This window comes from Rhinopithecus roxellana, chromosome 13 (assembly GCF_007565055.1).
Source record: "Rhinopithecus roxellana isolate Shanxi Qingling chromosome 13, ASM756505v1, whole genome shotgun sequence".
NCBI lineage: Eukaryota > Metazoa > Chordata > Mammalia > Primates > Cercopithecidae > Rhinopithecus > Rhinopithecus roxellana.
The window spans coordinates 122138431-122164243 of NC_044561.1; the positions used below are offsets into that span (position 1 = coordinate 122138431).

Consider the following 25813-nt stretch of genomic DNA (forward strand, 5'->3'; position numbering starts at 1 on the left):
TTGGTTCCCAGTGGACACCAGAAACCATTTCTCAATCGGTTCAGAACAGAAAGGGGAGGGAGGTGGGATTCGTGAGCCACCCCAAACCCCCGGGGGTCTAGAGAGCCACAGACCTGGCTTCAGTCCTCCCATACTCCCCCAAACCATCAGCTCCAGGGAACAAGGTCCCGAGGGCTGGGCTGCAGGTGGGGGCGGTTACCGTGGTGCATGAAGCCATTGTTGCACAGACCCACGCCGAGCGCCACTGCTTCCTCCCGAGTCTGGCAGTCTCCCTGGAATGGAACAAGAAGGGGAGGGTGTCAGGTGGGCAGCATCCGAGAGGCCATGCATGGCTAGCAAGAAGCCCACAACCACCCAAGAAAGTAGGCTCCATGAGGGCCAGGGTTTGTCTGCTTTGTTTACTGCAGTAACCCCAAAACATGTTTGTGATTATTATTATTTTTTATTATTATAATTTTTGAGACAGAGTCTCACTCTGTCACCCAGGCTGGAGTGCAGTGGTGCAATCTCGGCTCACTGCAAGCTCCGCCTCCCAGGTTCATGCCATTCTCCTGCCTCAGCCTCCCAAGTAGCTGGGACTACAGGCACCTGCCACCATGCCTGGCTAATTTTTTGTATTTTTTAGTAGAGATGGGGTTTCACCGTGTTAGCCAGAATGGTTTTGATCTCCTGACCTCGTGATCCGCCCGCCTTGGCCTCCCAAAGTGCTGGGATTACAGGAATGAGCCAGCACATCCGGCCCCGTTTGTGATTATTATTAACTCCAAACAAGACTATTTTATTGTACTGTGATCAACACCGCAAAGAAAACATGGAGATTTTAAGTGGCAGACAATGTTGGTTGCCTAGCAACACCTTTCCCATTACTCCCTGAGAATGGGAGGCCCTCATCCATCTCCGGCCTCCCTTGCAGCTACAGGTGGCCAATGAGCTATAAGCAGAAATCACCGGTGGGATGCTCTGGCAAAACCCCTTGTCCCTGGCCCTTTCTTTCTCTTCCTCCTGCCTGGAACAAAGATGTGATGGCTGGAATTCTTGCAGTCACTTTAGACTACAAGGTGCCCTGGTGGCTGGAAACTCACTAAGGAAGGCAGAGCAGAAAGACACAGAGAGTGTGGTCCCCAAAGATATCAGGAGACACTCTGGCAGCTCAAACTACCCATCTCTGGACTTCTCTCATGCCACAGAAACACAAACCCTAATTAGGCTCAGCCTCCATAATTGTGTCTCTAATACTAGAAATCAAGTTCAATTGCCAACTGACCAAGCACCAGTTAATAAGACAACTGAGGAAGACTACCAGGGGCTTCTGAAAAACACCTTCCCCCACTCTCCAGGTAAAAGGGAAAAGCAGCACCACCCCTCCCTGCCTGGGATAAAGTCGTATGAGGAAGTGATGCTGGGGGCTGCAGTGGCTCCCTGATAGGCAAGATAGTGACATTGCTGAGATGCTGAGGATGGTGGGGTGAAGAACGGAAGGTTCTTCTGTCTGCTACTGAGCCCATACACCAGCCCTGCAACCACCTAGCTCCATGCTTCTTGATAGATGGCGTCTGTGTAAGTCACTGTTCAGTTGGGTTTGTTATCCCGGCAAATGAAAATATTCCAAACTGATTCAATCTGAACCAAGGCGATCTGACTCATCTCAGGACTTCCCCAAGGAAGTGACATCCAACCTGAAACGTGAAGAATGAACAGGCACGGCCCATGTGCTGGGCCCTGCGGGTTTGGCCTTTGGGGCCAACTCTCCCAGGTGGGATATCATCTTGGTGGGGCAGTCGATCAAGGTTTGCAGCCCTCCTAGGTCAGGCTGAGGCCAACGGGATGCTCCCTGCCCCGGGAACATGACAATTCAGTGGAGGACCCCAAGGACAAGGAACAGCAGTGCTGACTGTCCCCCGCAGTGGTGTGCTGGACAGAGCCCCCACGTGCTAGCTTCTCAGCACTTCTGGGTGCCAGTTCTTCCTAAGGCCTCCTAGGCCTGCCCTGACTTTGTGAGTGCCCCACCCCCGCTTCAGTGAGTCATCTTTTTTATTCCCCCATCAATTAGCCAGGGCCTGTTTCTGTTGCTTGCAAACCAAATACTCTCAACACATCCAGGCCAAGTGTGTGACACGCGTGTGTGTGCGTGTGCACACGCATGTGATGGTGGGAGGGATTGTCAAGCAGAGGAAACAGTAGGGGCAAAGGTCTGGAAATGGGCAGAAGCTTGGAGCGCAGAAAAACCAGAAGGCAGCATGGCCGGCCAGGGGGAGGACAAGCTGAGTCAGACCCATGAGGGCCAGGAGCCAGCACCGCTGTGCCCCCACTCAATCTCAATCCTAAGTGCTGGGAACGGGGCAGACCTAGAGTCCCTGCTCAATAGCTGTTTGCTGATTGAACAAAGGAGTGGTCAGCAGGGGCCAGATCGTGTAGGAGCTCGCAGCCAGGTCAATGAGCTTCAACTCCGAAGAGACAGCCACAGGCACCACCTCTTGTCACTGAAACACCTCCCAGAATGAGGAGTCCTGAGAGGCCGCCTGTCCCCTCCCGTCCACAGCCAGAGGGGATTTTCCCACCAGAGGAGACAGGGGTGCTATTCAGAGGCAGCAGGACTCGGCCCTGGGCAGAGCCTCTGGCCTTGGCATCTCACCACACTGCCTGCCCTGGCTGACTCCATTAAGACACATTTCTCCCACAGGACCCCAAGCCAGTGGCTGACTCCATTAAGACACATTTCTCCCACAGGACCCCAAGCCAGTGGCTGACTCCATTAAGACACATTTCTCCCACAGGACCCCAAGCCAGTGGTTGGGAACCCTGCCAGGGGAGGTGGCTATGACAGGCCATATCCAGGGCAGCTGCCCCCCGCTGTGAGGGGCCGGCTGGGGCCGGGTTGGGGGGGCGGCGTGGGGAGGCAGGCCTTGCCCTGCAGATGGGAGGCCCGGCAGGCAGCTGGAGCCACCTGGCCTTCTGAGGCACTCACAGTCCCAGCCTCCCCACAGGGTCCTGGAGTTCCTAAAGCAAGGCCAGTAGGGACTCTCAGGTCAACAGAGATACAGAAGGCCTGGAAGTGTCACCTGAACAGGAAGCCCTGCCACCTCCCTGCAGCCCTCTCGGAAGGATGCAATTTCTCCCCTCCCAGAGGAAGCCGCCGTACACAAGACCCCTGCAACCTCCCCCGCCATGCCTCCCTGCCTTGACACCCCCACCTGCCAACCCGCCCTCAGGTGCCCTCTGCACACCTCAAGGCCTTTGCACTCATCATTTCCTGCACACCTGGAATGCCCTGTCCCGGCTTTGCAGGTCTCAGGGCCGTGCCACTTCCTCAGAGAGTGCCATTCTTAACTACCCGAAAGTAGTGCCCCAAATCTTCCTCCACCCGTCCTCTCAATAAACGTTCACCGGTCACACGCACTCAGGCAAGGCATCCGTGCCACCCTGTCGCAGTCTGAAATTACCTCACTCATGTATACATTTTGCTTAAGGTCTGTTGTCCACCGGGTGTAAGCTCCATGTGGGCAGGGACGCTGCCTGCCATGTTCACATCATCATCCCACATCAAAACCCAAAGTCTAGTACTTGGTGGGTCACAAAAAGTGGAAGGAAGGGAAGAAAAGGGATTGATGGGAGAAGGGAGGAGGGACAGAAAGAAGGGAGAAGAGAGGACCTAGTTTGGAAACTGATTCTGAACTCACCTCCCTGTCTCGGCCTCTACCTCTCTAAAGTGGTGGGGAGAGTGTCTCCATCCCACCAAGTTCTCGTGAGGATTGAATGAGACGCTCTGTGCAAGACCCTCGGCCCAAAGCCTGGCACACAGGCAGCATTTGATAAATGTTAGCTGTTCCTGATTAGTTATTTTTTCACTGGAGAGAACCACTGAGGAATGAAGATGGAGGAGGCAAAGTGGGGCGGAGAGACAGAGTAATGGGGGAGAGAGGTGTGAGTTATACAGGACCCCTGACAGCCTCTTTACCCATGAATTCCAAGACCCCATAAAGATGCCCAAGGATGCCTCTCACTGACCTACCACGTGCAAGGGGCTGCGAGATTTCACTCAGACTGTACGGTTGACCTGGAGACAATCACTCTTATTAACTCCACTCAACAGAGGAGGAAACAGAGGCACAGACAGACTTGGCAGTTGCTCAAGCTTACACAGTAACAGCGGAGGCCGCTCAAAGCTGGACACTCCCCACCACCATGCCATGGAGAGGGGAACCGAGGCTGACAGGGGAGGTTAGTTGTCTAGGGTTGCAGCCAAGTTTCCTGTTCCCATTTCTCCTGCGTCTCTTCTCCCAGTACCTCAAGCTGCAAGCCTGACCCCCGCCTCTCCTACCCTGACCCCTCTCTGCCCCTGCCCCTGCTGAGAACCCTGCTGCCATCAGTACCTGCCATCTGCCTGGTCGTAGAAGTCCACGTGGCGGGCGTTCCAGGTGCACTTCTGCAGAGCCAGCACGGAAGCTTGCAAATCTGTGCCCGCCCCACACCTGGCTCCTTGGCCCGCCTCTGCTCTCTCCCACTCTGACCCCCTGCCTTGCATGTGACAGTCACAGCCTGGGGCGTCCTGGAGCCCAAATGACACAGACCCAGAAATCACCCAGTGGAGAGGCAAAGAGAGCGAACTCCAGAGCTGGCTTCCCCCGGTTCAAAGCCCTGCTCTGCCCTGGCCATGTCCTCGGGCAATCACTTAAGGCTCTCTGAGCTTCCTTTCCTCACCCATATTTTTATTTCATTCTCAGATTTGCCCTTGATTCTCCTAGGCCTCTGACACCCCTGAGAGGGGTCTCTGCTCAGACTCAATCAGCGATCATTAATACAGAGCGTTATGATTGTTACTGAATATGAAGGCATCAGGACAACCCCTGCCACACACATACACACAGAGGATCCTGATGGCTGTGTGCCCTGGGGCAAGTTCCACAACCCAAGCCTCAGTTTCCTCATCAATAAAATGGGAACAACTGCATTTGTCTCAAGTTGTTCTGAGGATTAAAGAAGATAATGCACCAAACCGATCCGGAGCTGATAAGAGAGTGCAAGTTGTCTCTTCAAGGGCCAATGCCCACCTCATCCTCAGAGTTTAAAGAACTCTGATTGTCTGAATAATGCCTAGCAAGCCCCCTCCTGAAGTCACAAGAAATGAATCCCAAGGAATTCTAAGCCACTATCAGCAATCCTGGTTCTCTTCCCCAACGGCTGGTTTAGGGGGTGTATGTCAGACCCACCTGGCCAATAAGACCTAAGGAAAAGACCATGCAGGGGAAGGGAGGACTGTAGGAAGTTTCCTCCCCAATACACAGAAAGAATAAATGTTCTCCAACAGGACGGCCTTTGGCCATAGTTCTGTGCAGATGTGATGTCTGGAGCCATGGCTGCCACCTGTGACTGTGAGGCAACTCATGAGAAAATACGAGGATAGCAGAAGAAAAAGGCAGGAGATGCCTGGGTAGACAGCATTGTTGAGCTCTAGGACCACGAACTCCAGACAATGAATTATGTGAGAGAAGAATATCTTATTAATAAGTCAGATTTCGGCTGGGCGCGGTGGCTCAAGCCTGTAATCCCAGCACTTTGGGAGGCCGAGACAAGCGGATCACAAGGTCAGGAGATCGAGACCATCCTGGCTAACACAGTGAAACCCCGTCTCTGCTAAAAAATACAAAAAACTAGCCGGGCGAGGTGGCGGGCACCTGTAGTCCCAGCTACTTGGGAAGCTGAGGCAGGAGAATGGCATGAACCCGGAAGGTGGAGCTTGCAATGAGCTGAGATCCGGCCACTGCACTCCAGCCTGGGCGATAGAGCGAGACTCCACCTCAAAAAAAAAATAAATAAATAAATAAGTCAGATTTCCCGTTATGTGTTATGTGCAGCCAAACGCATGTGTAACTGATTCAGCAGGGACTAAATCAACATTTTATTTTAAGCGGTAGAAAAACCTAGAGTTAGAAATGAAGACGTGTCCAAAGCAAAAATACCTTCCTGCCGTACACAATTATGTGTTCTTCCTGCTTTCCTGCTAAGGTACAAGGTGGGGGGTGCCTCCTGAAGTCAAGACAGGCTGTCACCATGCTCCAAGGTCACATCCTTGTCACAGATCTCTCCCGCACAAAGAGACCCACGCAGGCACACCCTCCTCCCCTTTCCCTGACCCAAGCCGAAGGTGAGCTGCCTTTCCAACCATCTCCTGGAAGTCATCCTCCTGCGTGGGCTCTAGTTACCCATCCTGTGTTCCCACACCAGGCCAAGCCACAGACAGGCTGCTGAAGTGGATGGACACATTCCATGGTCGGCTACAGCCTTTGATCCACATCCTCTCCCTGCCTCCACTAGCAACAAGATGCAGGTGCCTGGGGTTGGGGGGCTCAGAACAGAGTGACAGTGAGGCAGGCTACTCCGAGGGGCCTCTGGCCAAGCCCACAACTCCTCAGCCAGCACAGGCCACGAGAAAGCCCCCGGCATGCCCAGCACCAGCCGCCAACACTGGAAGTGGCTTTTACTGGTTCCTCCTCCTCCAGTCTAAATGCTGGAGTGTTCCAGGGTAAAGGCCTGAGCCTCCCGCATACCTGCCTCTTTCACAGCCTCCCAGCTCAGTCAACAGCAGCTCAAGCCAAAGGCTTTGGAGTCATTCTCCGCTCCTTTCTGTCTCTCACCTCCCACGCCCTACTCACCCATGAGCAACCCATTAGGTCCACCTTCGAAACATCCAGAATCTGACCACTTCTCCCGCCACCCCCACCACCCTGTTCTCAGCCAGCATCCTCCCCTGCCTGAAATTCTAGCATTGCCTCCTCCTGCCCTCCCTGCTGCCAGCCTCATCCCTAAAGTCTCCACACAGAGCCGGGGAGTCTGTATGAACTGAAGCCACATGCACTGCTCCTGTGCTCAGAGCCCTACAGGGGTCCAGACCCTTCCAGGGATGGACACGGCCTGGTATGGTCTGCCCACGTGGCTTCCTCACCACTCCTCTCCCCTCTCACTCCATCCAGTCACCCTGGCCCTCTCTCTGCTCCCCAGACATACCCGGTTCGCTCTGCCTCAGAGCTTCTGAGCTGCTGCTCCCCAGATGTGGCCCGGGCTCGCTCCTCCCCTCCCTTATTAGCCCTCTGCTCAAATGTCCCCGCTCAGTACGGCCGTCCCTGACCTTCTGTGTAAACTGCACCATCCCGCCCATGTGAGGGGGCGATCCCCTGCCCCCGCTCCCATACCGTCCCCTCCACCACACCACACCTAGCACCAGCGGGCATGTAATGTATTCCACTTATTCTTATTTATTAAGTGTCTCTCCTATCCTCACGAGAATGTAAGATCTGGGAGAACAGGAGCTTCTGTCTGTCCTGTTCCCTGCTGTGTCTCTAGAACCAAAAACAGCCCCGATACATGGCAGGTGTTCAAAAATAATTTAAAAAAAAAAAAAAAGTTAAGCTAATGAGCTTTCTTGTCTAATTTCCCTACACTCTCTTCTAACCTGTTTCAGATATCACCCAAGAGCTGACAAGGAGCGGACTCTGCAGTGGGGGGCACCTGAGGTCTGGGTGTGTGTATATATAAAGCCTACCCTCTTCCCCGCCCATCCGATGGAAATCCCCATGGCATCTCACGTGCCCAAGGAGAAAGTCATTTTCCCCACACACTCTTGCCCATCTTCCCATCTCCAGAAACGGTATTTCCATCGGCCTACTGCACCCAAATCCCAGGGCTCATCCTTGATTCTCAACCATTCCCATAGCAGTGCTGCCCATCTCTTCCATCTCCAAATACCTCTCAGACCCAATGTCCTGTTGTCTCTGTGAGCCCACCCGCCCTGAGTGAGGCATGGGATTCACCCCTGGGAGCAATGCCTCCCCTGTGCTTTGACACCAACAGGCAGCTCTGGGCACCGCAGGAGCTTGAGAAATAAGAGGCCTCAGAGACATCCACAGCAGTGAGAAGTGAGCAGCTCTGAGAGCCCTGGAACCCAGGCTCCTCTGGGCTCTGACTGAAGCCCCTAAACCATGAAAGAAGCTCCCACATGGCACCCCGTCACCTGTGTGCAGCCCATTCAGAAGGCGGGACTCTGTGCAGATTGCCAAACCCCCCCACCTCTGTTTGTTTCCTGGTCTTACTGGTCTGGTGGTCCCCAAATCCTTGCACAATTTCTTTAGTCTTCTATATTGCATGTAATCGTGGGCCACCCTGAATCTTTTGTGAAAGAGATGACCAATCATAGTAATAGTTACATTTATTGAGCAATTACTCTGTGTCAGGCACCATTCTAAGCACTTACACAATTATCTCATCGAAACCTCAAAACAATCTAAAGGGGAAGATATTGGTTTTAGCTTCATTCTACAACTGAGGCCCAGAGAGGCTGAGCAACTTGTCCAAGGTCACTGAGCTAGAAGTAGCGGGGCTAGGATTTGAACCCACATCTGTCTGGCTATAAAAGCATGAGCTCTGGGCTGACTGCATGTGATTCTCAGGAGGGCTGGGCAGTGCAGTACAATGGTTAGCAGCTCTGTGCTTCACAGACATGCAAATTGGAATTCAAATCCAGATATTTCAAGACCTCTCAGGACACAGGGTCCCGTATCATAGCAAACATATTAAAATGCACCCATATTTCACATTTGATATACTCTTTGGGCTAGACAACTTATTTTCAAGGATGTTTCTCAACTTTCTTTTGAAGTTATTTGGTGCCGAAAAACATTCACTTTAAAAATTGGCTGTGATTTATCAGACATATCGGGAATTTGTGCAACACGAGAAAATCCAGTCAGCAAATTGTTTTCGAATGAAGTTTTTACGAATGCTTAATTAACAATTGAGGCCAACATAAAGCTGCACTCTGTAGATATTTAAACATTTATCCATTTTTATTTCACAGGTTTCTTCTCATCTTTGGGAGCCAATGTGTTCTTTTTACAGACCACAAATGGACATTCTTGAGGACTCCCTGAAAAATTCACAGAACCGAGGCACAGTGGATGAGTCCCAGCTTCGCCACTATGAAGCTGTGCACCCTTGGACCAGGGACTCTGCCTCTCTGGGCCCAGTTCCCCATCTGCAAGTAGGTTAGAGGACCCAACAGGATAACGCACAATGCCTGCTGGGGCCTTATCCAGGTAAGCATCCATGATCCTGAGCAATAAAGGAGAAGAGACAGGCAACAGGCCTGTATGCGGCACCTGAACAGAGCAAACACCTTTGGGATATTGCACCAAAACTGATGCATAGATTTTCTAAGCTTCTGGTCAGCCCCTACCCACTGGGAACTTTTTTGAAAGGAATAACCTGGCCAACCCCAAACAGAGGCTCCAGTTTGGTACCAGGATATAACTATCTTGGCCTAGTTTGCCCAAGACCATCCCAGTTTTAAAACTGAAAGAAAGCCCTAGCGTGGAAGCAACTCCGGGGTCTACTGTGGGATGAATGGATAAACAAAATGTGGTACAGACACACTGCTACGGTTTGAATGTTTTTTGTTCCTTCCAAAATTCATGTTGAAACGTGATCCCCAATGCAACCGTATTGAGAGGTATGGCCATCAGGAGGGGACTGAGTCAGGAGGGCATTAGGCATCCCTTAGAAATGGGTGTGAGGCAGGGAGTCTGCTCCCCCATCCCTTTCCCCACGGGAGGATACAGCAACAAGACGGCGTCTTGGAAGCAGACGGCAGCCTCTGACAGACGCCAAAGCTGCCGGCACCTTGGTCTGGAACTGCCAACCTCCCGAACTGCGAGAAGTAAGTTTCTGTTCTTTATAAATTACCCAGTCTCAGGTATTTTGTTATAGCAGCACAAATGGACTAACATACAATCAATGGAATATTATTCAACCTTAAAAAGGAAGGAGATTCCAACATACGCTACAACATGGATGAGCCTTTAGGATGAATGCTAAGTAAAATGAGCCAGGCACAAAAGGACAAATACTGTACAATTCCACTGATATGAGGTAACCAGAGTAGTCAAGTTCATAGAGACAGAAAGTAGAATGGTACTCATCAGGACTGGAGGAGGGGGAGTAGGGAGTTGAATGGGAACAGAACTTCAGTGTGGGAAGATTAAAAGAGCTCCATGGATGGGTGGTGGTGACGCTTGCACAACGTTATCAATGAATTTAATGCCAATGAACTATCCACTTAAAAACGATCAAGATGGCCGGGCGCAGTGGCTCATGCCTGTAATCCCAGCACTTTGGGAGACCGAGGCGGGCAGATCACGAGGTCAGGAGTTTGAGACCAGCCTGGCCAACATGGTGAAACCCCGTCTCTCTAAAAATACAAACATTAGCTGAGTGTGCTGGCGTGCACCTGTAATATCAGCTACTTGGGAGGCTGAGGCAGGAGAACTGCTTGAACCTGGGAGGCAGAGGCTGCAGTGAGCTAAGACTGCACTACTGCACTCCAGCCTGGGTGCCAGAGCAAGACTATCTCAAGAAAAAAAAAAAGATCAAGGTGGTAAATTTTATGTTCTGTGCAGTTTGCCACAATTAAAAGCAGTAATAGAAAATTTTTAAACAAAACAAAAAGCCCCACACTGACAGACAAAGCAGAACACTGGTCGCACACCCCTGAGGAGGCCCTCACCTGAGCCAGCAGCCAGTCCACCAGCTTGCTCCCGGGAAGTACCGACTTGTAGGTCTTCAGGTGGTAATCACGGTCTCTGTGGAGAAGGTGAGCGCACAGTGAGCAGGGCAGGGCAGGGAGGACAGAGGTGGGGGTGGTCCTGACTTCCCTGCTGGACGTGCCCACGAATCAAGGATCTCCAGATTCTCTAGGCACTGGGCAGGGGTCCGAGTCTCAGCCCAGACTTCACACGTCACTTGCAGTGTGACCAAGGGCAGGGCTGTTCCAAACCAGGCGTCCTTCCACCTACAGAGTGGGAGGCAGGAGGCAGCAGCTCCAGGGCTCTGGAAACTTTCTGTCTCTAGCCCAGGCGATCTCAGCTGGGGGTGATTTTGCCCTCAGGGTATGTCTGGAGACATTTTTGGCTGTCATGACCTGCAGGGGCTTGGGCAGGGGTGCTGCTGGCATCCCGTGTGTAGAGGCTGGGGATGCTGCTGAAGATCCTACAAAGCCAGGACAGCCCCCAACAGAGACTTATCCTGGTTAAGATACCACCGGCGCCGAGGCTGGGGAGCCATGTTGACTCTCACAGAGTGGCAGGGGAGACCCTCCATTCTTTCCTTTCCTTTTTTCCTTTTGTTCTGTGGTTGGCATTGATGTGTTTAAACCAAACCGACATGGAAAGCCCCTGCAAGGGGCTGGTGTGGTCTATCAGGGCCGAGCAGCGCAGAAGCCTGTGAGTTTCACGGTTCTTTCCTGAGGTAACTGCCCTGGCCTGTGACAGCATCTGAATCCCTGCCTAGCCTGGGTCCCATGGGTTCCGCTAACCTTGCAGCCAAACTGCAACAATTTCTCAGCCTCTGAAGCCGACAAAAATGAGCTTCTGTGGCCAGTCCATGTCAAGGCTGATAAAGTCTTGTTGGAGGATTTCTCTCAGGTTTTAGGATTTGGGTGGGGGGGGTCTGACAGGCCCCACGTGCAGTTGGTGGGTGTCTGCTACCTTCCCCAGCTGCTCCTTTCTTTGAGGCTGGCAGAGGAGCCCCACCTGCCTTCTGGGGCTTGCATAAGAGCAGCAGCAGAGGAGCCCGGGAGGGCAGAGGCAGGATGGCAGATGAAAGTGGTTCCCTGCGCCTGACCTCCCACGGGGCCAGCAAATGCCAGGAAATGGTCCTTCCTCTCCACTCTTCGGAGAGGTGATAAGAGCTATCAGGTCAGAGGAACAGAAAAATCTGCAGCTGGGATAAGAATCAGGTCACCCTCTCTCCCTTCATCCACAACTGTGAGCTTTGTGGTAAAGAGAATAACCAATCACTGGCATTCATTATACAATGCCAGGAGCCATTCAAAGCATCTTCCGTGAATTTAATCCTCACAACAACCCAAGAGGTGAGAGCTATTCTTATGTCCACTTAACAGATGCAGAAACAGAAGCAAAAGAAGTTAATCATCTTTCAACATTCACTGACAAGCTTTTACTGAGTCCCTAGACCTCCACTCTCCAATAGGTAGCCATTTTAATTTAAATTTCAATCAATTAGGCCAGGCACGGGGGCTCACACCTGTAATCCCAGCACTCTGGCAGGCTGAGGCAGGCAGATCACTTGAGATGAGGAGTTCAAGACCAGCCTGGCCAACATGGTAAAACCCCATCTCTACTAACAATAAGGAAATTACCCAGGCATGGTGGTGCACGCCTGTAATCCCAGCTAGTTGGGAGGCTGAGGCAGGAGAATCGCTTGAATTCAGGAGGCAGAGCTTGCAGTGAGCCAAGATCGTGCCACTGCACTCCAGCTTGGGCAACAGAGCAAGACTCCATCTCAAAAAAATATATATATATAAATACATATATAAATATATGTATATATAATATAAATACATATATAAATATATGTGTATATATAAATACATATATAAATATATGTGTATATATAAATACATATATAAATATGTGTATATATAAATACATATATAAATATGTGTATATATATAATATAAATACATATATAAATATGTGTATATATATAATATAAATACATATATAAATATATTTATATATATATGAAGGTCAGGTGCAGTGGTTCACGCCTGTAGTTTCAGCACTTTGGGAGGCCAAGGCAGGTGGATCACTTCAAGCCAGGAGTTCGAGACTAGCCTGGTCAACATGACAAAACCCCATCTTTACTAAAAATACAAAAATTAGCCAGGCCTGGTGGCAGGCACCTATAATCCCAGCCACTCAGGCAGCTGAGGCATGAGAATTGCTTGAACCCGGGAGGTGGAGGTTGCAGTGAGCCAAGACTGCACCACTGCACTCCAACTTGGGGGACAGAACAAGGCTCTGTCTCCAAAAAAAAAAAATTAGCTAGGCATGGTGGTGCATGCCTGAAGTCCCAGCTACCTGGGAGGCTCAGGTGGGAGGACTGCCTGAGCCCGGAGGTTGAGGCTGCAGTGAGCCGTGATTGCACCACTGCATTCCAGCCTGGGGAGCAAGATCCTGTCAAAAAAAAAAAAAAAAAAAAGAGGGAAGGGACGGGAAGGGACGGGGAGGGGCGGGGAGGGGCGGGGAGGGGAGGGGAGGGGAGGGAAGGGAAGGGAAGGGAAGGGAAGGGAAGGGAAGGGAAGGGAAGGGAAGGGAAGGGAAGGGAAGAAGGGAAGGGAAGGGAAGGGAAGGGAAGGGAAGGGAGGAAAGGAAGGAAGGAAGGAAGGAAGGAAGGAAGGAAGGAAGGAAGGAGAAGAAGAAAGAAAGAAGGAAGAAGGAAGAAAGAAGGAAGAAGGAAGAAAGAAGAAGAAAGAAGGACGGCCGGGCGCGGTGGCTCAAGCCTGTAATCCCAGCACTTTGGGAGGCCGAGATGGGCGGATCACGAGGTCAGGAGATCGAGACCATCCTGGCTAACACGGTGAAACCCCGTCTCTACTAAAAATACAAAAAAAAAAACTAGCCGGGCGAAGTGGCGGGCGCCTGTGGTCCCAGCTACTCGGGAGGCTGAGGCAGGAGAATGGCGTAAACCCGGGAGGCGGAGCTTGCAGTGAGCTGAGATCCGGCCACTGCACTCCAGCCCCGGCGACAGAGTGAGACTCTGCCTCAAAAAAAAAAAAAAAAAAAAAAAAAAAAGAAGAAGAAAGAAGGAAGAAGAAAGAAGAAGAAGAAGAAGGAGGAGGAGGAGGAAGAAGAAAGAAGAAGAAGAAAATTAAAGGGAAGAAAGGGAGCTGCTATGGTTTGACTGTGTCCCCACCCAAATCTCATCTTGAATTGTAGCTCTCATAATTCCCATATATTGTGGGAGGGACCCAGTGGGAAACAACTGAATCGTGGGGGCAGGTCCCCCATACTGTTCCTGTGGTACTGAGTAAGTCTCACAAGATCTGATGGCTTCATAAGAGGAAACCCCTTTCACTTGGCTGTCATTTTCCTTTTGCCTGCCATGGAAGACATGCCTTTCACATACCTCCATGATTGAGAGGCCTCCCCAGCCACGTGGGACTGTGAATCCATTAAACCTCTTTTTCTTTATAAATTACCCAGTCTTGGGTATGTCTTTATCAGGAGCATGAAAACACACTAATACAGAGGACATAAAGTACCAGGTTGGTGACACTTTATGAAGGTGGGCAGGGAAGACCCCTGTGATATGCAGGCATTTGAAGGAAGTGAGGGAACCAACATGAAGGTATGCAGAGGAAAAGCATCCTGAGCAGAGGGAACAGCAGGCACAAAGGCCCTGAGGTGGAGCCCATTATTATCCCCATTTCACAGAGGAAACAGTTGAGGCACAGAGAGGTTAAGTAACTCTGCCCAAGGTCACACAGCTGCTAACTAGGAGGCAGGTTCAAGTTCAGTCTGTCTGGCTCCAGAACTGAGACCCTGCATCACTGCACTGCAGTGCTTCCCATAATTTAATTCACTTAATCCTAACGACAAACCTAAAGGATAGGTGCCATTGCAAGCCCCATTTAATGGAGGAGACTGTGGTTCTGAGAGGTTAAGTTGCCGGCCCAAGGCCACACAGCTGAGAAGAGGTAGAGGTGAAAGTGGAGCTTGGAAAGAGTAACTTACTTGATCACCGGGGTGTAGAGGCTGTGAAGACGGCAGTAAAGCCTCACACCCTGAAAGAAAAAAGGGGAGGTATTCTGGGATCAGGCCACATCCTTCATGAGCCTCCAAATCCAGGCTGATGGGAGAGATGGCTTCCAGGACCAGGACGGGGCAGGGCAGGGTGATGAGGGCAGGGGTGAGGTGGGGGCAGTGGAGGAGGCAAACAAGCCAAGGGGCACAGTTCTGCTCCGAGGTGAACTCAGAGTGGAGGTAAACGAGGCCAGCTGAGTCAGGGTCATGGGGGCGGAGGGCCCCTACCTTGGACATGATATCCTCCAGCTCACTTCGGGCCTTGTAGGTGCCATCGTCGTAGCGGAAACGATACATCACCTGTTCATTCTTGAACTGGTGCTTGTCGGAAACTGGAGAGAGAGGAGGACCTGTGAGGCTGGGCTCGCCCCCTCGGCCCCTCCTGGCCACGCCCACCAGTATCAGCCTTCACACTATCGGCCACGCCCCCTCAGCCCCTCCCGGCCTTGCCTACCAGCATCAGCCTTCACTGCCCGCCACGCACCCTCGGCCCCTCCCAGCCACACCCACCAGCCTCAGCCATCACTGCTGGCCAGGCTTTATGCTGGGCAGTTTCACTGAAACCCCACGAGGTGGGTGCTATGACTTCCCCATTTTGCACATGAGGATACGCCATCCTCCTGCTACGTGCAGGGCCCTGCTGAGACTCACAGCTTGGGGTGGGGCATCTGCAGGGTTGAGGGACCCAGAAATGCCCCGATCCAGCCTGCACTGGGACCCCTCTGGCTGAGCATGTCCTTGTATCTAGATCACCCATGGATGGGTGGGGACAAGCATGCTGGGGCCTGAGACCACACTGCTGAGATTTACGGAGCCATCTCTATCCCACAAAGTCATCCTTGATGCTTCAGATACATTAGCAATGCCTATAAAGCCCTAACCCTCAAGATATCAATCACCTCACTCCTACACTGGCCCGAACCGCCTTCGCCTCCCACCTGCACTATCACAGCAGCCTCTTTGCGTGGCTCCCTGCTGTCACCCTTGGTCCCAACAGTCTCCACAGGGCAGCCAGAGGAATTCTGTTAACATGTTCATCCAAGCAGGACTTTCCTCTATGCAGAGGTCAGCAACAGCTTCACAGCTCACTCAGAGTAAAAGCCAAAGACCCTACAATTTTCTATAGGATCTGCTCTCGCCTCCTGGACTCTCCCATCAGTCCTGTGCCCTCTGACCTCGTCTCCTACCATGCCCCCTCCTCACTCTGAGGCAGCCACACTCCCTCCATGCTATTCCCTGCACAACCCACTTAGACTCTGCCTGAGGACTTTGCACTGGCTGTTCCCTCTGCCTGGAACCATGCTGCCCACCTGGGTCCCTCCCTCACTGGTGGCTCAGGTCCTGGTTCCAATGGCACCATCTCAGTGAGGCCTTCCCCATCTCCCCTATTCAAATGTGAACCCCAACACCACACTCTTTACCCTCCTTCCCTAGCACCTATCATGTTTTACTATCTTGCTTTGTAAAGATCTTATCGTCCCCTCCAACTACAAGGTCGGCTCCATGACGACAGCTTGTCCTCCTCCCGTTCTGTGGTGTGAACAGTGCCTGCCACATTATAGGCACTCAATAAATATTTGCTGAATAACTAAAAGTTAACCAAAGGGTTCTTGACATTTCTTGAAAGGATAAAAGATTCTACTCCCCTGTCCCCAGCTTTCTGAGGTGTCCCTGATTTGCTGGTGCCTAAGAGGCAATTTTACAAGGGCATCCACATTCCTGCGGGCCGCACTGTGCCCAGAAAACAAGGTGGCTGCACGAAAGGGTAGGAGCCGCCTGAGTTACTGGAAACGTGGCACAGTTGGGGTCTGACCTGTTCCTACCGCTTAGCCCGGCTGGGCCCAGTCCTCCACTCACCATGGTGGATGATGCCATTCTCCAATAGGGCTTGGCCCAAGTTGACTCCTTCTTCCGTCTTGCTGATTTCACCAATTTCTAGGAGCCAGGCAACGAACTCACTGCCAGGAACACAATATGTGGTTGAGAGGATTTCCCAATGCTGGGATCACAGGGACAAGCACTCAGCTGGCCTGGCCACATCCACCCCTGGGAATGACAGCTAGACCTTCCCACAGGGAAGCCGAGCTTAGGAGTCTATAGCCCTTGGGGTTTTACTGAGGCTTCATGCTTCTCTTATTACCAATAGCAGAGAGAAGAGTGTGACCAGATTCCAGGTCTGCGTCAGGCTCACTGGATAGATGGATGCATGGATGCATGGATGGATGGATGGATGGATGGATGGATGGATGGATGGACGGACGGACGGACGGATGGACGGACGGGAGGGAGGGATGGAGGGAGGCTGGGCAGGCAGGTTGGTGAATGAGTGACTAGATAGACGGATTACTGGATGGATGGATGGATGGATGGATGGATGGATGGATGGATGGACGGACGGACGGACAGATGGACGGACGGGAGGGAGGGATGGAGGGAGGCTGGGCAGGCAGGTTGGTGAATGAGTGACTAGATAGACGGATTACTGGATGGATGGATGGATGGATGGATGGATGGATGGATGGACGGACGGATGGATGGATGGACGGACGGATGGGAGGGAGGGAGGGAGGCTGGGCAGGCAGGTTGGTGAATGAGTGACTAGATAGACGGATTACTGGATGGATGGATAGATGGATGGATGTCCGGCCAGACAGCCAGCCAGCACATGGGCAGGTAGGTAAGTGGGTAAGTGGATGACTGAACAGACAGACGACTTGATATGGGGTGGATGAAGAAGAGAGTGAGCAGATGGGTGGATGGGTCAGGGATGGATCACAGATGGCTGGATGGGGTGGTGGCTGGACAGATGAACAGAGGGAGTGGACAAATATGCAGGAAGAAATAATAGGGGGGCCAGAAGGATGATGGTGGGGAGTCAGGAGAGCTAACAGTGATGAAACCATGTCATTTCCATATTCAAAAGCCTCCCACAGGCTCATTATTCAGAAAAAAATTCCAAATCTTCCCACATGGACATAAATAAGGCCTAGCATGACCCACTCCCACCCTGACTGATCTCACCCCCAATACCTCTCACTAGTTACGCCTTAGCCACACCTATCATCTTTCTCTTATTCAAAAATACCAGACTCCTCCCTGCCTCGGGGCTGTTGCACTTGCTGTTCCTTCTGCCTGGAAACGCCCTTCCTCAGCTCTTCATGCAACTGTTTCTTCTCATCCTTCAGGTCTCAGCACAAACATCACCTCCTCAGAGAAGCCTTCGCTGACTACCTCATTTAAAATGGTCCCCGACCCCTATCCCACCCATCACATCTCTGTGTTGCTTCCTTTTTCGCACTTTTCACTGTCTGAAGTGGTCTTGTTTACAGATTTATTTCATCTCCCCCAACAAGAATGTAATGACATGAACAGAACGTTTTCTCTGTCTTATTCATGGCACTATCCCAGCATCTACCAGAGGGCCTGGTGCAGAGCGGGAGTCAATGATCATTTATGGAACAAATGAAGGAACGAACCATCCAACAGAAAGGAATGTTCTGGGCCAGGGGCGGTGGCTCACGCCTGTAATCCCAGCACTTTGGGAGGCCGAGGCGGGCAGATCACGAGGTCAGGAGATCGAGACCATCCTGGCTAACAAGGTGAAACCCCGTCTCTACTAAAAACACAAAAATTAGCCAGGCGTGGTGGTGGGCACCTGTAGTCCCAGCTACTCGGGAGGCTGAGGCAGGAGAATGGCATGAACTCAGGAGGCAGAGCTTGCAGTGAGCTGAGATTGAGCCACTGCACGCCAGCCTCGGCGACAGAGCAAGACTCCGTCTCAAAAAAAAAAAAAGAAAAAGAAAGCAATGTTCTGAGGTCAGCAGGAAGGTCTCGGGGAGACAGAAGTGCTCCCAGGCCAGAGGAAAATAGGCAGCTTTTCCAATTCCCACATGACTGCCCGGTGGGGAGAGGCTCAGCCGGGGCCCCAGGTCCTAGCTCTTGCGGGTGCTTCTCAGGCTCAGCCCAGAGCTCAACCCACTCAAAAACTCAGCAGGAAAAGGGAGAGCCTGGAATGGGACTGTTTCCGCCGAGGCAATCTGTGTTCAATGAAAGCAGGTGGCAGCTGGCCAGGGCCTGAGCACCCTGCTTATCGAAACCAGCTGTCCTGCCTCCAATTACAGGGCCAGAGGGGGGCAGGGCTATTTTTAGCTTCCTAGCGTTTGGCAGAGCAAAGACCTGTCTCGGTGTGTAGGTAGCGGTGTATGCTGGAGCATTCAGAATGCCCTGGCTGGAGGCAGAGTGGGGTGCAGAAGAAATGCATCTGCTTTGTGGGACAGGGGCCCTGGGTGGGGAGGGGATTGTTCTGGGTCCTGTCCACCACCCCCAGTTCCATTCTCAAAGTCTTGGAACTCAGGGACAGGGAGAATGTTGCCAGCAGCTGAAGGAGGGGAACAGAGGTTTGAGTGCCCACTCTCGGAAGCTGGCGACCCAGCGTCTGGTGGCCCACCAGCTGTCTAATTGGGGGCCACGTCTGGCACTGATCAGCAACTCTGTAGCCAGGGTTAGGGGCCAGGAAGTATCCCACAGCAGCTGCTGGGACAGAAGAAGACAGCCCAGAGGATAGCAACTCTGCCCTATGTTTCTGCCCAAACTGGGTCTTGCCACCTTCTGGTGGATCAAGGAGGTGGGCAAAGCTGGGCAGGTCCTTGTATCTCTCTGGGCCTCATCAAGGCTCACCTGGCAAGTGGCTCGCTCAGTCACCTTCTGGATTTAGCAGGCAAAATTTCTAGTCATATGCAATCCTGAGCTGGGAGGCAGTATGCAAAAACCCAATCAAATTCATCTCTAGGGCAGGGGTCTCAAACTTGTCAACAAGCAAAACAGGCCAAGAGGAGACTGTGCGGAACCAGCCAGCACCTGCTGTGTCTAAAGCTGGCAGTTACTCTTCAGTGTAGCCCATCGTGGCCCATTATGTTAGAAGATGAACGCATCTAACAGCTTCTCAGGAGAGTGAGGAAATCCAGCATTTCCTGTGAAATCTCCCCATCACTAAATGTTCATATTGAGTCCAACATTTTCTGAAAGCACTACATGGGCTGAGGAACACATGTCTGCTAACTTTATTAGGTCAGTGGGGCACCGCTAGCCACCTCTGGGGTACAGGGGAGTGTTCTGGGCAGAGGGATCAGTGCGCAGAGAGGCCCTGAGAGGTAAGGTCAGGAAACCAGCGATCTGCCAGTGGGGAGGGGTGCTGGGGTGCAAAGGGCAGCTAGGTCCAAGCTCCCAGAAAGACGCAGCTCGGGACAGTGTGAGGAGAGCTGGAGACACAGGGAGAAGGCAATCTAGCTTGATGGGGAGTTTGAGAGTCAGGGATGGCGGGGTGAGTTGAGAGTTAGGATATGTCAGCTTTCATCCCTCCTTCCTTCCCACCTCCTAGAATCATTCACCCAGTAAACATCTACTTAGCCTACCATGCGCCACAGCCAGGGCAAGGCACAGGGAATACACAGTGAAATGTCTCTGCAGTCTTCCTAAGAAAGCTGCCTGAGCTCAGGCCCAAGGTACCACTTATGACCCAGCACAAGAATCCCCTTTTCTTTGCCTGATCCCTCCATGGGCCGTGGGCTCCAAGAGGGTAGGGACTGGGGGGTACCCACTGGAATACCCATCCCTGTGACTCCACAGCTCAGGGATGCCTCCTGGAGATGACAATGTTGGACAAATCCTTACCGACCCTCTCGTGCATGCTAACACCCTGCACCTGTGGGGACAGGTGACCAAGACACCAAGGCCCCTTCCACCTTGGAGCCTTCCCTCTGGCAGACATCCATAACCGAACGGCATCTAATCTATGCCAAGGGTGAAACCCAAGGCCTTCTTTTTCCAAGAAGCTTTTCCTGATGGCCCCTGCCAGACACGCCTCGCCACACCTGGTCACCCTGAGCTCCGACAGCTCCACCAGCACCCTCAATCTGGGCCAGGGTGACGAGTGACATCCTCAACTCACTCCACTACCGAGACTCCTCCAGTGGCTTCCCAGAGCACCAAGATGGAAATGTGAGCTGCTTGCCAAGGCCCTGCCTGAGGTGACCCCCTTTAACTGCTGGGGCCACATCTGCCCCTCTGACCACTCACTTCCAGCCACAATGGCCTCCTGCTGTTCTGCCATCACTCACAGCTTACCCCACTCTCAGGGCTTTTGCACCTACTGCTTCCTAAGCCAGGAATGTCGTTCCCTACACCCTCTCATGGCTGGCTCTTGCTTGTCTTTCAGATCGTGGTTAAATGTCACTTCCCCTGAGAGGTCCTGACTGCCCACCCTGCTGAACTAGCCCCATTTCCTCTTGTCCTGACTTCACCTAAGTATTTTCTTAGCGCATTCAGCAAGTGGCTGAAATTCCCTTCTTTCTGATTCCTTTTCTGTTGTCTGATTTCCCCCACTGGATGCTTACCTCTATGAGGGCAGGGACTTCATCTGTCCTATTCCCAATTGGCACATAGCGGGGACTCGGTAACACTGAGTGATGAATGAATGAGTGAATCTGTTTTGTCTCCCCTGCTAATGTGAGGATGCCAGAGGGCACAGTGCTCCCCGAAGGACACCCTCCACATTAATACACAGATTTTATTCCTTGCTTTTTAAATGTGGCATCTAAGAGTTTTTTCTCTGAGCGGGGCAGAAAGAGGCCCCTCCTTCATACACTCATCATGCACAGCCAGTACAATTCCCACGTGTTTCACCAGCACTGTGCTGCACAAGTCACGTGTGTTCTCTCACTGCATCCTCTGACAGTCCTCAGAGGCACGTTTTATTATCTCCCTTTAACTGATCATTCACCGAGGCTCAGAGAGGTTAAGAAACTTGCCCAATGTCACACAACTAGAAAGGGAGCAAACCAAAACTTGAGTCCAAATCTAACTCAAAGCCCAACCCTTGAGGGTGATGAAGACAAATTAGGCCGGGTGCAGTGGTTCAGGCCTGTAATCCCAGCACCTTGGGAAGCCAAGGCGAGAGGATTGCTTGAAGCCAGGGGTTTGAGACCAGCCTGGGCAACAAAGCAAGACCCCCATCTGTACAAAAAATAATAAAAATTTGCTCTAGAAGCCTGGCGCAGTGGCACACACCTGTAGAGTCAGCTACTCAGGAGGCAGGAAGATCGCTTGAGCCCAGGAGTCTGAGGCTTCAGTGAGTTATGATCACACCACTGTACTCCAGCCTGGGCAACAGAGCGAGACCCTGTCTCCAAAAACCAAAAGATAAATCAGACACTTTTTATATTCATGCAGTTCCCTAATGGTGGAGACAGATGTAGAGAGAGGAACTGCTAGGGAAAAATAAAATGTGCTGAGTAGAAATAAAAATGAATAGACGAGGCAGAGTACAGTGGGAGACAGCACCAGTGTGGCTTTGTGATCTTGTACAGAACCCTTCCCCTCTCCGTGCCTCAGTTTCCTCACTTTTAAAATGGGGATAATGGCAGTGCCTGTTTCACGGTGTTGTGTGGGGATTAAAAGACAGGGGCGAACACCAGTACATGCAGCAAAGGGCTTGATCATTATCTCGGTGGCTACCAAGTCCTTCCACCCCGGAGGACCAGGGGGGCATCTTGGACAAGAAGACTCAGTAGTGGAACCCTGGCGGGGGTAGCAGGATCACAAACCCTAGGGCTGTGTGTAGAGCAAAGCCGTGCAGGAAGAAGCGTTTATCAGAACAATCTCCTGCAGAAAGGCTGGCCCTTTCAGACCTGCAGTTACAAAACAAGCTGCAATCCTGGCTCCATTTCAAATGGGCAGTAAAAGAAATCTCTCTAATCCTTCCTGAGGAGGCAGAACACTCCTCGAAGTTCTGATCACAGACAAGCTGCCTCATCGGTCCGGACTGGGCAGTTTGGCAGAAGATAGGAAGGTTCTCCGGCCCCAGGGGGCCCGGAAGCAGGCCCCTCCTGAGAGAAAAACCTCCTTTCCTGTGGGATTAGGAGTTGGCTGAAAAGGCCAGCCAGGCTGCCCCGTCCTGCCCCGCCCCGCCCCGCCTGGCCCAGCCAGCAGGACTCCAGGGCCCAAACTCTCCTCTCCATGGAAGCTCAGAGTTGGAATTTCTGATCCTTGAGGGCAACAGGGCACTGAGTCCAAGGCACCCTGCAGGTCTGAACCCTCCCACCTGCTGCCCCTCCACCACAAACCTCAGGCCATGAGTGCCAGCTGTCCCCAAGTCCGCACTTGGCCTCCGTGGCCTGCACAACATCCATACTGCACCCTGAATGTCTATCAGCATTTCAATCTCCACCGGGCTCCTGCTCCTTCCCAGGGACCTGCTCCTGCCTCCCCGCCTCTTCCTCCCCCTATCTTCTGGAGGAGCACCACCTTCTCGCCAGCAGCTCCACTCAGGGTCTCTGCCCCCTCCTCCTTCCAATGCCATCATCGGGCCCCAGGGCCCAGGCCTGCCTCTTCTCTCCCTTCAGGTTCCCTTGTGCAGTTCAGGCCATCTCGTGGCTTTAAAGACCATCTAACGCCATATCTCATGTGTAGGTCCCCAGTGCAGACCTTTCTCCCCAAGTCAAGATTTTGCATCCAACCAACAAGCCCACATCTCCACCTGGGTGTCTATCAGTCTGACCGTAACCTGTCCACAACTGCACTGGTGGGCTTCCCACTGCCCCCTGCAGCCTGCTTCTCCCGCCGTCTTCTTCCCCTTCTCAAAGGAGCAACTCCAGCTTTCCAGTGCCTCGCAGTCCTGAACTCCCTTTATTTTTCCACCCCATCAGCAAATGCTGTTGCCTTCCAAGTTATCCAAAACACAGCCACTGCTCCCCGCGTCCACAATGACCATCCCGGCTCAAGCATGGCCCACGCAACCTCTCACCTGGTCCACAACACTGTGATAAAACGGCAGCTTTTACCCTAGGCCTCTGCAAAGGCTTTAGGAAGTGGAGGCAGTTTAAGTCCTTACATTCTAAATAAAGTTCCCGCATTGCCGGCAAACTTCTCTCCCCAGCTGCACCACAAGTTTCATGAGGTTGCAAGTCCTTGGCACTGTCCTTTCCGGAGTGTCTAGTACGTTGTAGGGCCTCAAAACAGCCTGGTCATTTTACAAGGACTGGATTTCTTCTGCCTCTCCCATGCCCCAGCCCTCACCCTGAGGTGACCTGAGTGTAAGAGCCAGCCTGTCACACCTGTGTTCTGACCCCTTTGAACCCCAGTTATAAAATGGGGCTGTATTTCCCAAACAGAGAAAGTGGAGGCTCTGAGCACTGAGAAAGTTATAGAAGCTTCCCTTGCCCCTCACATGTAACTCAGGAAGAGAGGCCTTACGAGACACCCTCCCTGCCGACACCCTGACCTGGGACTCCCAGCCTCCAGAACTGTGAAGCAATACATTTCTGTTGTTTAAGCCACACAGTTTTGTGCGACTTTGTTATGGCAGCCCCAGCCAAAAAAAAATGGGGTGGGGGTGCCTACCTTTATTCTTCCAGTCCTTAAAACACCTTTGTAATCAATTACCTGTGTTCAATACCTCCCTGCTTGAAATACCTAGAGTGGCTTCTCTTTTCCCAAGTGCTACAGCAGCATTTTTCAAACCGTTGGTGCTTTGTGAAACAATGTCATGGGTCTTGCCAGCATTAATTTTGAAATGAATGAAGAAGCAACTTGAACAGAACAGAAGGAATAGAACAGAATAGAAACAGATATTCTCAGAGTGGGATCAAGCACAGTAAGCTCTGTGAAACCTCAGCTTCAATCATATATTACATGAATGGGCGTACCAGGTCACAGTGGAAAACTTATGTCTGGTAGCGGGTTGAAAGACCTGATTTAGGGACCCCACTAGCCTTCTTGACCTCTGAGGGCTGCTCCATGAGGATTCAGGTCCTTTTGTGGCTCTGGCCAGGATGGCCCCTGGGCAGGGCCAGGCTGCATGGGTGGATGGGGATGATCTGCCCCACCTCCAGCGGAGAGCCCAGGGACCCAGGGAGTTCAGGGTGAAGCCACTCACTTGCCAAGAAAGCACTTGGGGACAGTGCTCAGCTTTCTCCGGCGGTCCTTGATGAGGTTCACCTTCTTGTTCATCATCATGTGGTACAGCTTCTCCCCCTTCTCCGCAATCATGACGTAGGCATCACGCTCCATGCCCAGCTTCAGGCCTGCACAGGGGCACGGTCAGCACTGGAGAGAGCACCAGACCCAGGGCAGGGAGGGGTCGGGGGGAGACAAGGGGCAGGCCCACAGCTCCTGAAAGCTGGCCTGCCACCTGGCTCCCCACCTGCCCCCCACCACCACCACGCCAGCAGCAGCTAGAGGGCACCGACTGTCACTGCCCTAGACACCTGCCAATGACACCTCAAAAACACCATTTTACAGACAGCAAAGCTGAGACCCACAGAGGTTAAGTCCTGGGATAATAGGGGGTCATGCCTTCAACCCAGGAATCAAGCTCTACAGCTATGTTCTTAATCACTTTCCTATGTTGCTTCCCCAACCCGAGGGTGGGTTTCCAGATTCACAGGTTATCAGAAAACTTGTCAGTATCTTCATTCCAGCCCAGTGATAAAAGTCTGGTCATTCTTCTAGCCAACACTCACAGGACCTGACCCTAATCTCTGCCCACATTTTTCTATTTTGACTCCCATCTAATTTTCACAACAGCAAATGCTTTTATAGCACCTACTACGTGACAGTACTCCTCATGAGAAACCCATAATAATAAGGTGCCATAATTATCCCCATTTTACAGATGAAGAAACTGAGGTCCAGAGAAGTTCAGTTCTGTGCCCAAGGTTGCCCAATTGGAAGTGGTGAAACCAGAATTTAGACCCAGGAAGTTGGTTCCAGATTCGTGCTCGTGACCACTGTGAACCCAGTCCTGAGTTCAGGATGTGGATAACACCCAATTCTAACCACCAAGACCCACTTGGGCCACACCCCCACCCATGATCCCATGTGCCCAACAAAGACCACAAAGATACTGATCGGCCTCACCTAGGCCACATCCCTGAACCCTATCCCAGTCCTGACCACACACTCAGCCCTGATCAATTTCAGAGGTCACAACCCTGCCTAACCAGGCCCCCAGTTCAGTGGTTTATCTGGCCTAATATCATTTTAATAAGTGTTGATGCAACATTTAGGATCAGAAAATGTCACCTAAAAATTTAGATGTCTAGCTTCTCTAGACAAATAATCCATGGATTTGGCCCCACTGAGCCCATATTCCTGAGAGAGGG

The 25813-nt window shown here is 52.1% G+C and overlaps 1 protein-coding gene across 1 annotated transcript in view; it reads right to left on the reverse strand.

The window, feature by feature from the left end:
* PREX1 (phosphatidylinositol-3,4,5-trisphosphate dependent Rac exchange factor 1) overlaps positions 1–25813 on the reverse strand; it is a 207831-nt gene that overhangs the window by 41924 nt on the left and 140094 nt on the right. Inside the window, exons 10-15 of the mRNA XM_010383869.2 lie at positions 24586–24733; positions 16512–16612; positions 14883–14986; positions 14586–14635; positions 10553–10628; positions 200–272 (exon numbers count right to left, since the gene is read on the reverse strand). Of these exons, the coding sequence (XP_010382171.1) occupies positions 200–272; positions 10553–10628; positions 14586–14635; positions 14883–14986; positions 16512–16612; positions 24586–24733 (552 nt within the window). The remainder of the gene's footprint in view (positions 1–199; positions 273–10552; positions 10629–14585; positions 14636–14882; positions 14987–16511; positions 16613–24585; positions 24734–25813) is intronic.